General features: G+C 36.9%; 1 protein-coding gene across 1 annotated transcript; it reads left to right on the top strand.

Annotated features, from left to right (window-relative positions):
• The first annotated feature begins 1,290 nt into the window (after positions 1-1,290).
• On the top strand, positions 1,291-13,805 carry LOC123708906 (sodium-independent sulfate anion transporter-like). Its single transcript, XM_045659913.1, has 10 exons — positions 1,291-1,619; positions 1,901-2,071; positions 3,057-3,277; positions 4,252-4,405; positions 10,288-10,452; positions 10,751-10,912; positions 11,347-11,447; positions 12,038-12,223; positions 12,604-12,762; positions 13,170-13,805. Exons 1-10 carry the CDS (start codon positions 1,394-1,396, stop codon positions 13,401-13,403), a joined length of 1,779 nt encoding a protein of 592 aa, XP_045515869.1. The 5' UTR covers positions 1,291-1,393; the 3' UTR covers positions 13,404-13,805.
• Positions 13,806-14,011: the final 206 nt, after the last annotated feature.

The raw sequence follows: 14,011 nt of genomic DNA, 5'->3' as shown, positions 1-14,011 counted from the left end.
CGTCTACGATTGTTTGTTGTAACAGATATATAAAGCCCGATAGTAAACAGCTTTAATATGCAAATTTGTAATCAAAGATTTGCTTTTAGCAGATAACATGTGTTTTCAATTGCATCTTAATGCAAAGGTGCTTTAGAAAAAGATGGCAATATATTTACACATAATTATCGTTTTCTGGACGAGTTTTGCGTCAAACCTAGAGTCGTCTAAGTATAGAGAGGAAATAATAACCTTTGGATACATTATAAGTAATAATCTATTAGTAATAAGGTAACTATGAGTATGCTGTATGTCATAGGGAGATCAAGTGATGTTTTGTCGTCATACACACTTTTAAAGGACATTTGATAGAGTTATAACGCTACGTACTTTTAACAAAATTTTAAAATAATTTATTCTGAACTAGCGGACCCGAAAGACGTTGTCCTGTTTTAACTATGAATATTGATTTTGAATTGATATAATTGTTCATGGATTTTCGAGATTAATGCCAGAAACAATTAGCGACTGTAATTATTTTATATGTATTTTATACATATGATAACTCCGATCGAAGCATTACTTAATATGGTGGTTAAGTATTCTTACATGTTCTAATTTCCGCGCTATTTTCTTATTTTTTTCTTTCATAAGAACCTTCTCCTGAAACTAACAAATCGGTTCAGCCGTTCACGCTTGATGCCGTGACCAAGGGAAATAGGGATTGAAACTGTCATCACACAGTTTTATTCGCAGGAGTATTTAATCAAGTTGTAATTTCTTAATATCATGACGTACACGTCACGAGGGAAAGCGGGTTTAGGCTCACTTAGTGTCTTCTTATAATATAATCTTCACATATCTTTTCAGAAATTTAAGACATATTTTCAGAGTTACATCCCTCGCAGATGATTTTATTCTTCCAAACATAATACGACTAATTAAAATAACTACCTATTACAAGAACCCAATTATTATATTTTTTACTTACTGCGTATTACGTGAAATTTAAGATACTGATATTATAACCGACTTAGTCGGCGGTATTGTTGAATAATATTTGATAATACCATTAATTTAGGTACATTTCCTATATGGCTGCAAATTTCCCGGAAAAGTTATATCACGTTTGATTGAAATGGTATGTTCTTAAATTAGGCAACAGTCTGCGAATATCATTCCAATCGAAGCGTCTTTCATCACTATACTTAATGAGCGAGTGCGAAAATAGAGCGATTCAAACAACCGGTCCTCTATCTTAAACAAATAGTATAATAACACATTTGTTTAAAATATAACCTCATAATGAGAGAGTTAAAGGTCACGAAGGAACCTCTATCTTATTTGCCTTAGCCGGGTTTTCTCATAGATAGTGTCAGTGCTGTAAATAATTGCAAAGCGCGTGAACGTGGATATGGAAGAAGGCATTCCGTTACCGAAAAGTTCTTCGGAGGGATGGTACGCGTTTTGCATGAGACGATTACCAATTTTGGAGTGGGCCCCGAAGTATGATCAGACGAAAGCCGTAGCGGACCTCATTGCTGGGATCACCCTGGGATTGACGCTAGTACCGCAGAGTATAGCTTATGCCTCGCTCGCGAATTTACCGGTCCAGTATGGACTGTATTCTGGGTTTGTGGGTATGTATGGGTGTGTAATATTTTTTCGTTGCAAAGACAATTTATGTAGAAGTTTTTAATCCGCTGAGCCTTAAGTAACTTTTTAATAATTTTCTTATCGCTGTCATTTAAATGAAGACCCGCCACACAATTTAAAAAGGTTTATGTTTTCTTCAGATAACGAATTCAAAAGGATTTAAAGTTATTCAGATATTATTTACAGTGTGAAATAATGAATTAAAATTTAGCGATTGATATGCTAAATTACTTAAGTTTGTTACTTAAGTCTTATCTAAATCCAGGTACAATCCTCTACATGTTCCTGGGTACGGTTAAGGAAGTATCGATCGGTCCCACAAGTCTTATGGCTCTAATGACGCTACAGACCTGCCGAGGGTTGCCTGTGGACTTTGTGATTCTACTGGCCTTTCTGTCTGGATGTGTCGTATTTGTAATGGGTTTATTGCGACTTGGTAAGTTAAATATAATTAGTAGATACATCAAAATTTACTGAAAAGGCTGAACGGTTAAACAGTTGCTCATTCAAATACTTATATATATACTAGCTTCCGCTCGATTTGCGATCTCTTCCACAATATATAATATAATGGTATAGAATAAATAAATGTATATATATACATATATATATACATTTATTTATTCTATACCATTCTAAGGAATCATACTATCTATATTATTAATCGGTCACCGTGTTAAACGATACAAAAATCCGACCAAAACATGACGGGTTTTTGCAAAAGTCACCGTGACCACACACGCTGTAAATCACGCGAAACGTCAGAAAAAATGTAAAATTATGTAAAATAATTATAAGTTTATATTAATACATAGCTTCAATCCGGTAAAAATGTGTTTTCTTCAAACTCGATCAGTCAACTAAGCAAAACATAGAACATTGTTCGAACTTGATTTTTTACTAGATGTAGCATTGATGGCATAGTCTTATATAGCAAGTTTATATTTATTCTTTATTAGACTATTTTATTTTTAGTTTATTGTTCTATTTATATATTTTGGGTATATATACATGCTTTATAAATCATTTTAAGTATTAAGTGATTTGAACCTTCACCATAAACCGTCTGAAATTTTCGCTCCTGAATTCAATAATTCTGAGATAAAATTAGTTTTATTGAAAAAGTACGCACAAATGAAGAAAGTACTTCTAAATCTGCTTGACGACGGTACGTGTACAACAGGATATAAAAAAAATAGTATAAATTTGCACAACTGCTATTTAGTTCACGTGAATACATGAATAGGCAAATTTATATAAGAAAAAAAGTCAAAATTCCAATATATTTCAAACACAATTTATTAAATACATATAAGAATATTATGAATGCTTCTATTAAAGTTGTTAATAATTTTATAACTTTTAATTCACCAATCATTACCCATTAACACTTTACATCAATGCCATATTCCGAATTCCAGGTTTTTTGGTGGATTTAATATCGCCGTCCGTTACCAGTGGCTTCACATCAGCGACGGCTGTTACCATCATAGTATCCCAGGTGAAGGGGTTACTAGGACTGAGTTTTATTGCGGAAACTGTGATGGAAAACGTTTCTCTTATATCGCAAAACTGGGGACAAATTCGAACTAACGACTGCGCGTTGAGTGCTGCGTGCTGTACAGTTCTACTTTTGTTGAGGGTATGTTTTAGTAATTTTCTATATATTCCTTATGTTATCTGAAAACCTAAAAGATAATATCGATATTGAATGGGAACGAATATTGGCTCGTTGAAAAACAAGTGACAATCACTCTTTTCAAGGCGTATTGTCAAAACTTATACACGTGTAGTCTATGGGTCGACTATACTGTCAGGTCGCTAACTGTCATGCGTGTTCAATATAATAATGTTTTTAGGATGCTCTTGGGACTGTCTCGTTTCTTCAATGCTTCGGAGATGTTTGCCGAAGCCCGTACAAATGATTTCTAGGCTATTATAATTAAAACAGGATCTCTGTTGAGCCGGATACGGGGCAGTCGGAACAGCATCTTGAAGACTGGCAGATGACCTGTCCTCGCCTATCATGAGGAATTGTGTGCATACACCTGTCGGTACAGATCAACTGGTGTACGCATAGACTTCTTCATGAGTTTTATGATTTTTGTTTAGCTTTTTAATAATAATATACTAACACTAGTCTGTAAGTTTATACTAACATAATGATGGATTATTTTATCTGAACAAATAAATAATAATAATAATAAGAAAATTATAAACTCTGTACTGCTTCAGGACACAGTCAAATATTCAAAATAAATATTAAGTTATATGTACTTTTTACGGTTCCATAAAGGATTCGTTAGAATTCTTTTCATGGGTTTAATAAATAGAAATTCAATTAATTCCTGAAACTTATTTAAAATAAAATTTATTTTAAAATATCTAATAATATTTTTAGTTTTATTCAGATAACTTTCCATCTATATGACGTTATTTTATTTCATATTTCAAATCGTATCTCAGCCGCATCAGGAGCAGAATATTTAGATACATGTCTATTTTAATATGTCCGATTTTGAGATTTTCTATAATTTAGAACCAGTCTTTGCAAATAAATGATTTATTATTATTGCTTGGCAATGGACTTATATTTATATTATATTTACGTTTCAGAAATTCAAGGATATAAAAGTCGACCCGAAGAGGTATAAACTGAAGAAAGCCTTATGGCTGATATCAATTGCACGCAATGCCCTCGTGGTCTGCATAGCTTCTACGGTCGCCTTCTGTACCTACAACGCTGACAAACCGCTTTTCAAACTATCGGGTAAAAGTTTTACCGTAATAGTGACGTCACATAATCCTCAAATAGAGTAATGATGTTTTATTGTATGCACTCGGAAGACCAGCCTTCTGTTAAGTAGGAATACAATATTGTTGTGGATCGGGTTGGTCAAATGTGGAGTTGGAAATGAATAAATCAATACAAATAGTATTCCATTTAATATGAAACAAGAAAAATTTAAATGTTAATAATATTTTATTTTAATTTTTTTATACGCTGATTTATGATTATTTAGCTTTTTTGATGAATCTTGCTTTTTTTTTTTTTTATTTATTTATTGTTGTATAAGTGTTCTTAATATAAAGGTAGTTGATGTGGTGGAAACACAAACTGTGCACAGTTTTTCTATCCACCAGGACGTCGAACATAATTAAATCATTAACACACATATATATATACTAAGGCCAGTGACATATAAACTGTAAATTTATAACAATCAAACCATTCAAACGATTTAAAATTGCACGTAAAACGTCATAAACAAATCTAAACACTGACGCGCCATATTTAGCCGATGCAGGAAACCTGTTCTTGTCGAGAATTCTTATTCACATACAGGATGAGTTCCTATATTCGAATTTTAATTCGAATTTTAATGACGTATATGGCATAATTTATGTTATGCATAATTTATAATTGTTTGACTTATGTAGTATTTTTTTAATTTAAATTTAATATTGTTTCTTGTTATATTCGTAAGAAGTGTAGCTGGTATCGAGTTTATTAAATTTGGAATAATGTAATCTAATGTTTTTTTCCCATATAAATTATTGTATTTGGGTAATAGAAATTCGTTTTTTAATTTTCTACGTGTTGAGTAGTGATAGTGAGTTTTAATTGTTTTGAGATAATTTTCTGTAAAGTAGTTTTCATTTAATAATCCTAGTTGTACTTTCTCGTGTATAGGTATAATTTTGAAAAATGCAAATAGCTTTCTGTAGTCCGCTTTATATTGTGATTTTAATTTTAAGGGAGCAATTGTTTTTAAAATACGTATTTGTATTGCAAATATTTGATTTAGATAAGTTTTGCATGTTCTCCCATAGCTTGTAAGTCCATATGTTATAATGGATTCGGCTAGTGCTTTGTATAATAGTAGCAGAGTTTTAAGTGGTATTTTATTTTTTATTAAAGTGAATTTGGCAAGTATCGCTCTTAGCCTATCACAGACAGAATTAATGTGCATTTTCCAGGACATTCGGTCATCTATTGTAAGCCCCAGGTACTTATGGTTATGAACTAATTCTAAAGCGTTGCAGTTGCAGCTATTGGGGTACGAGTTATAAGAATGTGCACATGTGTGGTTGTGTAAGATTAAGATGGGTGTACGTGAATTTAGATTGTGACTGGATCGGATATGCATGAACTTTGTTTTGTTAGGATTTAGTACAAGTCCTACGTCGTGGGACCATTTAGCCAATGTATCGAAATCAGATTGTAGCTTTGTTTCTGCTTCTTGGATGTTAGGCCCTGCAGCTACTAGGCATGTATCATCTGCAAATTGGAATATCTGACAATACTTTATTATGTTAGGTAATGTGTTAACATAGGTAAGGTAGTGTAAAGGCCCAATGACTGAGCCCTGAGCCGTACCTTCTGTAATAGATATTGGAAAACTTTCTTCGTTGCACACTTTAACACGATAAGTTCTGTCTTGCAGATAGTTTTCACACCACTTGAGTAGGTTTCCTCGTACTCCGCAGTCATTTAAGTTCTGCAGGATTACGCTGTGCTTTAATGTGTCGAATGCCTTACTGTAGTCAATAAACACTACTAGAACATGATCTTTTTTTTTTAAATGTTTATAAATGTGGTCTGTGAATGCGGATAGCAATTGTGTGGTATTTTTATTTGGTTGGAATCCATATTGTTTGTTAGAAAGAATATTGTGTTTTTTATAATAATTTTGAATTTGTCCACATATGTATTTTTCTATTATTTTGTTAATTGTTGGCAATATAGTTATTGGACGATAATTATTATAGATTTTTTTTGCTACCATTTTTGTATATTGGTCGAACTATGCCTGTTTTTAGTAAGTTAGGATATTTTCCAGTATAAATGCTCGTATTAATAAGGTTAGCTATGACTACGTTGATTTTATTACATAATGTTTTAATATCCATAACTCGTATTTTATCTGCACCTGGAGACTTTCTGTCGTTTAATGATTTAATTATCTTTGCAACTGATTTAGGGTCTGCTGACTGAAATCTCATACTAGTATTTTCTGTATGCTGGTAGGAGCTTTTATCTAACAGTGGATTTACACAGTTGGTTGCTATATTACTAATACTATTGTGGAAGGAAGTTGCAAAATTATTTGCAATATCTTTACATGTAATATTTTGGTTTGCAAATGCGTTTTGTATAGCTACGTCCATGGATGTTTTAATTTTTCCTGTTAGTTGGTTTAATATGTCCCATAGATTTTTTAGATTATTTTTATTAGCTTCTATATTGATTCTAATTGTTTTATTTTTAGTTTTATTTATTAATTTATTGACATAATTTCTGGTTTTATTATATTTTTGTTTGAGTATTAAGTTGTCATATAAAACAATTTCACCCCAACTCTTCTGAGTTCTACAACTGAGCGTTATTATATATTATATATAAGGAAGGATTATTAACGATATTGTATATACTTAGCAATTTGCCGCGCACCACCGCGATGTGGAATCAGCTAGCTAAAGTAATTCCGATTCGACTTGGGGTCCTAGTGGGAGTGCCATGCTGTTGCTTTCGGGCTTCAGCCAAACGGGCAGGCACGACCGGGGCAGTACCACTGTCTTACAGAAAACCGGCGTGAAGTGATGCAATAGGTTCATCTTATTGTACTCGCGTTTCGTGCGGTGAGTGAGACTCCCGGAGCCCATCAATTCCCCCCCCCCCCCAGAATACAGATTCCCTGCTCGAAGGGGTTCCTACCGCTGAAATCGTTATACTTGGCGATTTTAACGCTCACCATGCCAATTGGCTCGGCTCGGAAACCACCGATCACGCGGGAAGATCCTTTCACGACTTTGCTTTAGCTTACGACCTGTCACAAATGGTCCCTGCGATTACGCGAATACCAGATGTGGATGGTCATAAACCCTCTTTGTTGGACCTTCTGCTGACCTCACATCCGGAGACCTATCAAGTCTCTGTTGACCTGCCATTGGGTTCATCGGATCATTGTGTGGTCCGGAGTACTGTGCCTACTATGCGCCCTCCTCGGCCCCGTTTTTCGGGTTGTCGCCGTATTTGGCACTATTGGTCAGCAGATTGGGATGGGATGCGGTCTTTCTGTGCGTCCTACCCTTGGGGGCCTGTGTGCTTTTCATCGGAAGCTCCAGATTCCGTCGCTGCCTCTGTCGCCGAAGTGGTTCTGCAGGGCATGGAACTCTTTATTCCATTTTCTGCGGTGCCGATCGGTGGCAAGTCACAGCCCTGGTTTAAGCGTTCTTGCAAGGCAGCATCGCGTCGAAAGCGAGAATGCTTTAATGCATGGGCGGAAGCGGCAATATCTCGTGATGCTAATACCAGCGAACATAAAAAAGCATATAACTCAGCCTCCAGGTCCTTCAAACGGGAAATCGCTAAGGCAAAGCCAGAGCACATCGCCAGATTTGGCGAGAGATTGGCCCAACTTCCTTCGGGGACTCGAGCCTTCTGGTCTCTCGCCGAAGCTGTACAAGGGAATTTTTGTCAGCCATCCATTCCACCGCTGCACAGGGAGGATGACTCGCTCGCCAACACTGCGAAGGAGAAGGCCGACCTCTTGGGCTGTCTCTTCGCGTCCAACTCGACTTTGGATGACCGAGGGGGATCACCACCGACGATTTCGCGGTGTGATTATTCAATGCCGGAAATCACATTCCGGCAACGTGCTGTTCGCAAGGCACTATCTTCCTTAGACATTCATAAGTCGAGCGGGCCGGATGGTATCCCTCCAATTGTGCTCCTGAGTTGGTTCCGGTCCTGACGCGCCTATTCCGGTACCTGTACTCGCTGGGCACTGTCCCGAAGTGCTGGAAGACCGCTTCGATACATCCGATCCCTAAAAAAGGCGATCGCTCTGATCCGTCCAACTATCGCCCAATAGCTATAACCTCCTTGTTCTCCAAAATAATGGAATCCATTATTAATGGCCAGCTCTTGAGGTATCTAGAGGGCCACCAGCTAATTAGCGATTATCAGTACGGCTTTCGTCGTGGTCGTTCGGCTGGTGACCTTCTAGTATACCTTACACATAGATGGGCAGAGGCAATTGAGTCCAAGGGGGAGGCGCTAGCGGTTAGTTTGGACATAGCGAAAGCCTTCGATCGGGTGTGGCACAGAGCACTGCTCTCGAAGCTTCCAGCCTACGAGCTTCCCAAGAAATTATGCGACTGGATCTCCAGCTTTCTGGCCGATCGGAGCATCGAGGTCGTCGTCGACGGAGCATGTTCCGACCTTAAACCCGTGAATGCTGGGGTCCCACAAGGCTGTGTTCTATCCCCGACCCTGTTTCTTCTGCATATCAATGACATGTTGCAACTTAGCAACATTCATTGCTATGCGGACGACAGCACTGGGGATACTCTTTATACTGGCCGGGCAGGTATTTCTCGGGCAGTTGTCGATGAGTACCGGAACAAACTTGTGTCTGAAGTCGAAACTCTACTACGTGGAGTCTCGGACTGGGGTAGACTAAACCTAGTCCAATTTAACCCCAAGAAGACACAAGTTTGCGCGTTTTCCGCGAAAAAAATATCCTTTGTCGCTACTCCTCTTTTCGAAAACACTCTTCTTGAAGCCACAGCCAGCATCGGAATACTTGGCGTTGACATATCGAACGAAGTTCAGTTTCGCGGTCATTTGGAGGGAAAGGCTAAATTAGCCTCCAAATAGCTTGGTGCGCTCAGCAAGGCGAGACGGTACTTCACTCCGGGCCACCGCTTGCAACTCTATAAAGCGCAAATACGGCCCCACATGGAATACTGTTCTCACCTCTGGGCGGGGGCTCCCCAGTACCAGCTCCTTCCACTTGACCGTATCCAACGAAGAGCGGTTCGAATCGTCGATGACCAATCCCTCTCCGAGCGGCTCGATCCTTTGGCGTTGCGTAGAGATGTGGGGTCACTCTGCATCTTCTGCCGCATTTACCATGGAGAGTGTTCAGAGGAGTTGTTCGGATTAATACCTGCAGCTGAGTTTCATCATCGAACGTCGAGGCAGAATACAAAATTCCACCCGTATCACCTCGACGTCCGCCGTTCCACGACTGAGCGTTTTTCAAGGCAATTTTTGCCGCGCACCACCGCTATGTGGAACCAGCTGCCCACTGAAGTATTTCCGACCGAACCAATTCGAACCAATTCGACTTAGGGTCCTTCAAGAAAAGAGCGTACAAATTCTTAAAAGGCCGGCAACGCACTCGCGAGCCCTCTGGCATTGAGAGTGTCCATGGGCGGCGGTATCACTTAACATCAGATGAGCCTCCTGCCCGTTTGCCCCCTATTTTATAAAAAAAAAATCAATTCTTAAAAGGCCGGTAACGCACTCACGAGCACTCATTGAGCCCATGGAGGGCGGCGGTATCGCTTGACATCAGCGCTGTCTTTATCTATTTTTTTTCTCACAGTGGTTGCCTGGAAGAAATCACTCGAAAGCGAATGTGTATGGGCCTCTGGATGTATCAGAAAACAAAATTATAATGCTGAAAATATTCAACACATCCGTAACCACGGTACAACTGGTAAAAAGAGAAAACCGGTCTCACTTGCTGCCTACAACATTTTAATATTGACGTCTCTTGGACGCGACCACTCAGTAAATAATTTAAATAGCTTGCTTATAAACCTAAATCAAAGGATTCTGAATGTAAAATTTTCCAGGTCGAGTGGAGCCAGGTTTGCCGCAGTTAAGTCTTCCACCATTCAGCACGGTGATCGGAAACCAAACCGTTGGCTTCATGGGCATGATGGACTATTTAGGATCTGCTGTGATAGTAACACCTGTTGTCATGGTCTTGGCAAATATCGCTATTGCTAAAGCATTTTGTAAGTATGAAGTCTTAAGGTAACCTAACCTTAATATCGTGGACTTAAAAATTTGTTTTAGAAATGCTTAAGAAGTTTTAGGAGGCTTCCGTAGATAATGTTCAGTCCTACAGACCGAAACGGTCGGCTGTCCCTACAAAAGCTGTCCCGACCAAATTCAACTTTTATTGACGCGTTCTAATCTATACGAATTAATATTAGATTAAAAGATTTAATCATCTAATAAATGCATAAGATTTCATATAATTTATGAGGTTTGGAAGAACTTTAATGACGAATTTTATTTATATATTATCAGCACCTGGAGGACGAGTAGACGCAACACAGGAAATGGTAACATTAGGACTTTGCAACGTAGCGGGATCGTTGGTTCACGCGATGCCTTCGTGTGGAGCCTTTACTCGTTCTGCTGTTTCTCATTCCTCAGGTGTGAGGACTCCTGCAGCGGGACTATATTCAGGTTTGTATTAAAATTTTATCAGCAATATGCTCTAATAATAGAGCAGTTGTTGAGCTAGTGGCTTCAGCATGAGACCCTCTTCCCTGTGCATTAATCAACTTTCTGGCAGAATTTAACACTCACTCTTATGGAGGAAACATCGCGAAGAATACGAAAAAGTCAACGCCATATGCCAGGCACTGAAGGCTGATCACCTACTTTCATATTAGAAAAAAGGCACAGACCTTAAAACCTTGTAGCTCTACTATCTATGAAGGATATGTCTGTCAACGAAACTATATTATATATAAGAAGTTTCATATGAAATCTTGTAGATATATGATAGGGTGATTATCTCTTAAACCTCACTCAATAAACAACTCTGCAGATATCTAAGCTTTATTCTAGCTTTATACTTAATTACAGAACATTTTAATAACCTCATTAATTTCTAGGTATCATCACGTTGCTGGCTCTAAACTTCCTTACACAGTACTTCTTCTTCATACCGAAAGCCTGCTTATCATCTGTTCTTATCTGTGCTGTCGTTTTTATGGTTGGTATCTAAAACAATCGTCCTGGTTATTTCGTTTGTCAGGATTTCGTATTCATGTTTATGCTGAATATAAATTCTAATATTGACTGTGTTAAATAGGTATATGTATTTTTTTTGAGTACAGGAGGCTCACCTGATGTTAAGTGTTACCGCCGTCGATGGACAGTCATATTGCCAAAAGGCGCACGAGTGGGTTGATGGCCTTTTAAGAATTGGTACGCTCTTGTCTTAGGACCCTAAGTCGGATTCGTTCGGAAATACTTCAGTGGGAAGGTGGTACATTACAATACATACATTGCCTGGAACTGGCTATGATTGTGGTAGAGGAATGTTTGCGCTTATACTTTTAATAGCAAAAGACCTAAAACACTAAAAATTCTTACTAATTACTACTAAACTTACGAAAATATATTAAAACCACATTTTGTTTTAAAACAACATTAACCACAAGTTCAGTCTATCTAGTGGTGAATGACATACATATGATAAAGTTTTTTTTATTGATATCTCAATAACTTAGCTATGCAGTAGAAAGTCATGAAAATTAGTTAATAGGCGTGTAAATAACAATGCTTGTCGGTGTGTTCCAGGTTGACATTAACATTATTGGTAAACTATGGAACAGCAGCAAACGTGAATTAGTTCTTTATACACTCACTTTTGGAGCAGGAATTTGGAAAAACCTTGAATTATCAATACTTGTTGGTGCCCTTACTGGGCTGGCTTTTCTCATACGCGATGTGCTTCAAACACCCGTTGATATTACACAAGTTAAGGTACTAAGGTTTTTGCTAGCTGACGCATATTTATAAAGCTACTCTTTGGCTTGTTAAGTTTATTATTTTTATTTTTTTTAACCTAGAAAACAATTAAACTAACGCTCAATTAGGTAATTGGATATACCAATGTAGAATGGTGGTCTAAAGATCTAGATTATCAATGAAATATAAATCTAAGACGAGACGATAATCTAATCTATCCCTTAAGACGAGTTTGTGACTTGAGATTCGAATTAGAATATTATGTAGGATGCAACGAAATCTCTACTTATAGGTAAACTAATTCCTTTCATACTTACTTACTAAATAAATAAAACTGCTAGGTTGTTTTTATTAAAACGAAATGTCGGATTTTGTTAATGCTTTTTCGATTACAGACAAACACCACGGACGTAATTCGTGTGTCCGTACGTCGTGCACTAGTGTACGCAAACGCCGAACGTTTTGCAGCGTTAGTACTAAATAGTGCGACCGCGCGAAGTCCCGTATTTATTGAGTGCTCGGCTATCACGTTATGTGACTATACTGCTACAGAGGTATAACTATATTTATTTATTTATTTGTTCACACTTCGTTACATATATACAAAACGAACAACATAATACATAGAAATTATAAGGGATTCAATGGGTGGCCTTATCGCTAACAAGCTATATAAAAATTAACAATTTTTTTTAAACATTCATGCATTTTTAACAAATTCCGCTGTTTGAAATTACAATAAAAGTGAAGATATAATTGCTTCTTTTAGCATATTTTGGGAACATTTTAATTGGTCACTAGATAATTGCCATATATAAAAACAAAGCTATCATCATGTTCATGTTAGCATTTCTTCATGAGGATTAAATGTTTTGTTTCTGTTATCAGAATTAAAAACAAATGTCTTAAAGCCTAATTGTCTTTGCGTCATTGAAACATCATCCGTCTCTTTTACTCTCAGGTTTTATCACGGTTAGTAAAAAAGTTTCAAGAAAACGATCAGCTATTGGTATTCTATAATGCCTCAGAAGACTCAATTAAGTGGTTAGAAACAGTCTCTGGTATTGATAAAAGGACATTAAAGGTCACAAGGGTACAGGAGGCATTGGAAGCTGTGTCTACTAGAGATCCTGAAGCTGAGAATGAAACAAGTGCATTGTTGAAGAAGTCCGTAAGGCGCGAAGAAATAGTATAAATATATAAGGCTCGTCTAGTGGATGTCAGTGCTAGACAATTCAATCAATAGTTACATACATAATTTCTTATAGGTCATGTAAATAAACTTAAAAAAAAATATTTTTGTGAAATATATGAAATATTAGATAAGTACACCAATTGTATGTTAATAAGAGTATATAATCTTTATGATAGATAAGGAAACCTTTCCACTCTTTTCCTTTCATAAAAGGATGTAACACCCACCGAAACAGACTATACCATGGCGGCTATTAGCAGGATTATTTTATTATTACTAGAAATCATACAATTTTCATTGGTTTATTTTAAGTCGTATTTTACAATGAGCAAAAATTTTAATTATATATTATATTGGTTTGATTGCCCTTGATCAAAATGCAATTGTACCAATTTAGATATTATAGGAACACTTGTAAATATACATTTAATACAAATAAATAATTATCAATTAAATAAGAATTGTATTTTCTTTTAACGCGTATTACTCCTTGTTAAGTTATAGTCGTGTTATTAAACAAAACTACATTAAGAAAGTAATATACAATAAAATCTCGGCCTCTATAATAGCAAATTAAAGAAGCATTCACATTCGCTGTAAAAAAATCA

This window comes from Pieris brassicae, chromosome 4, assembly GCF_905147105.1.
Source record: "Pieris brassicae chromosome 4, ilPieBrab1.1, whole genome shotgun sequence".
In the NCBI taxonomy this organism is placed as follows: domain Eukaryota; kingdom Metazoa; phylum Arthropoda; class Insecta; order Lepidoptera; family Pieridae; genus Pieris; species Pieris brassicae.
Note: the sequence above shows the minus strand (reverse complement) of the source record. Positions and strands in the feature narration are given on the sequence as shown.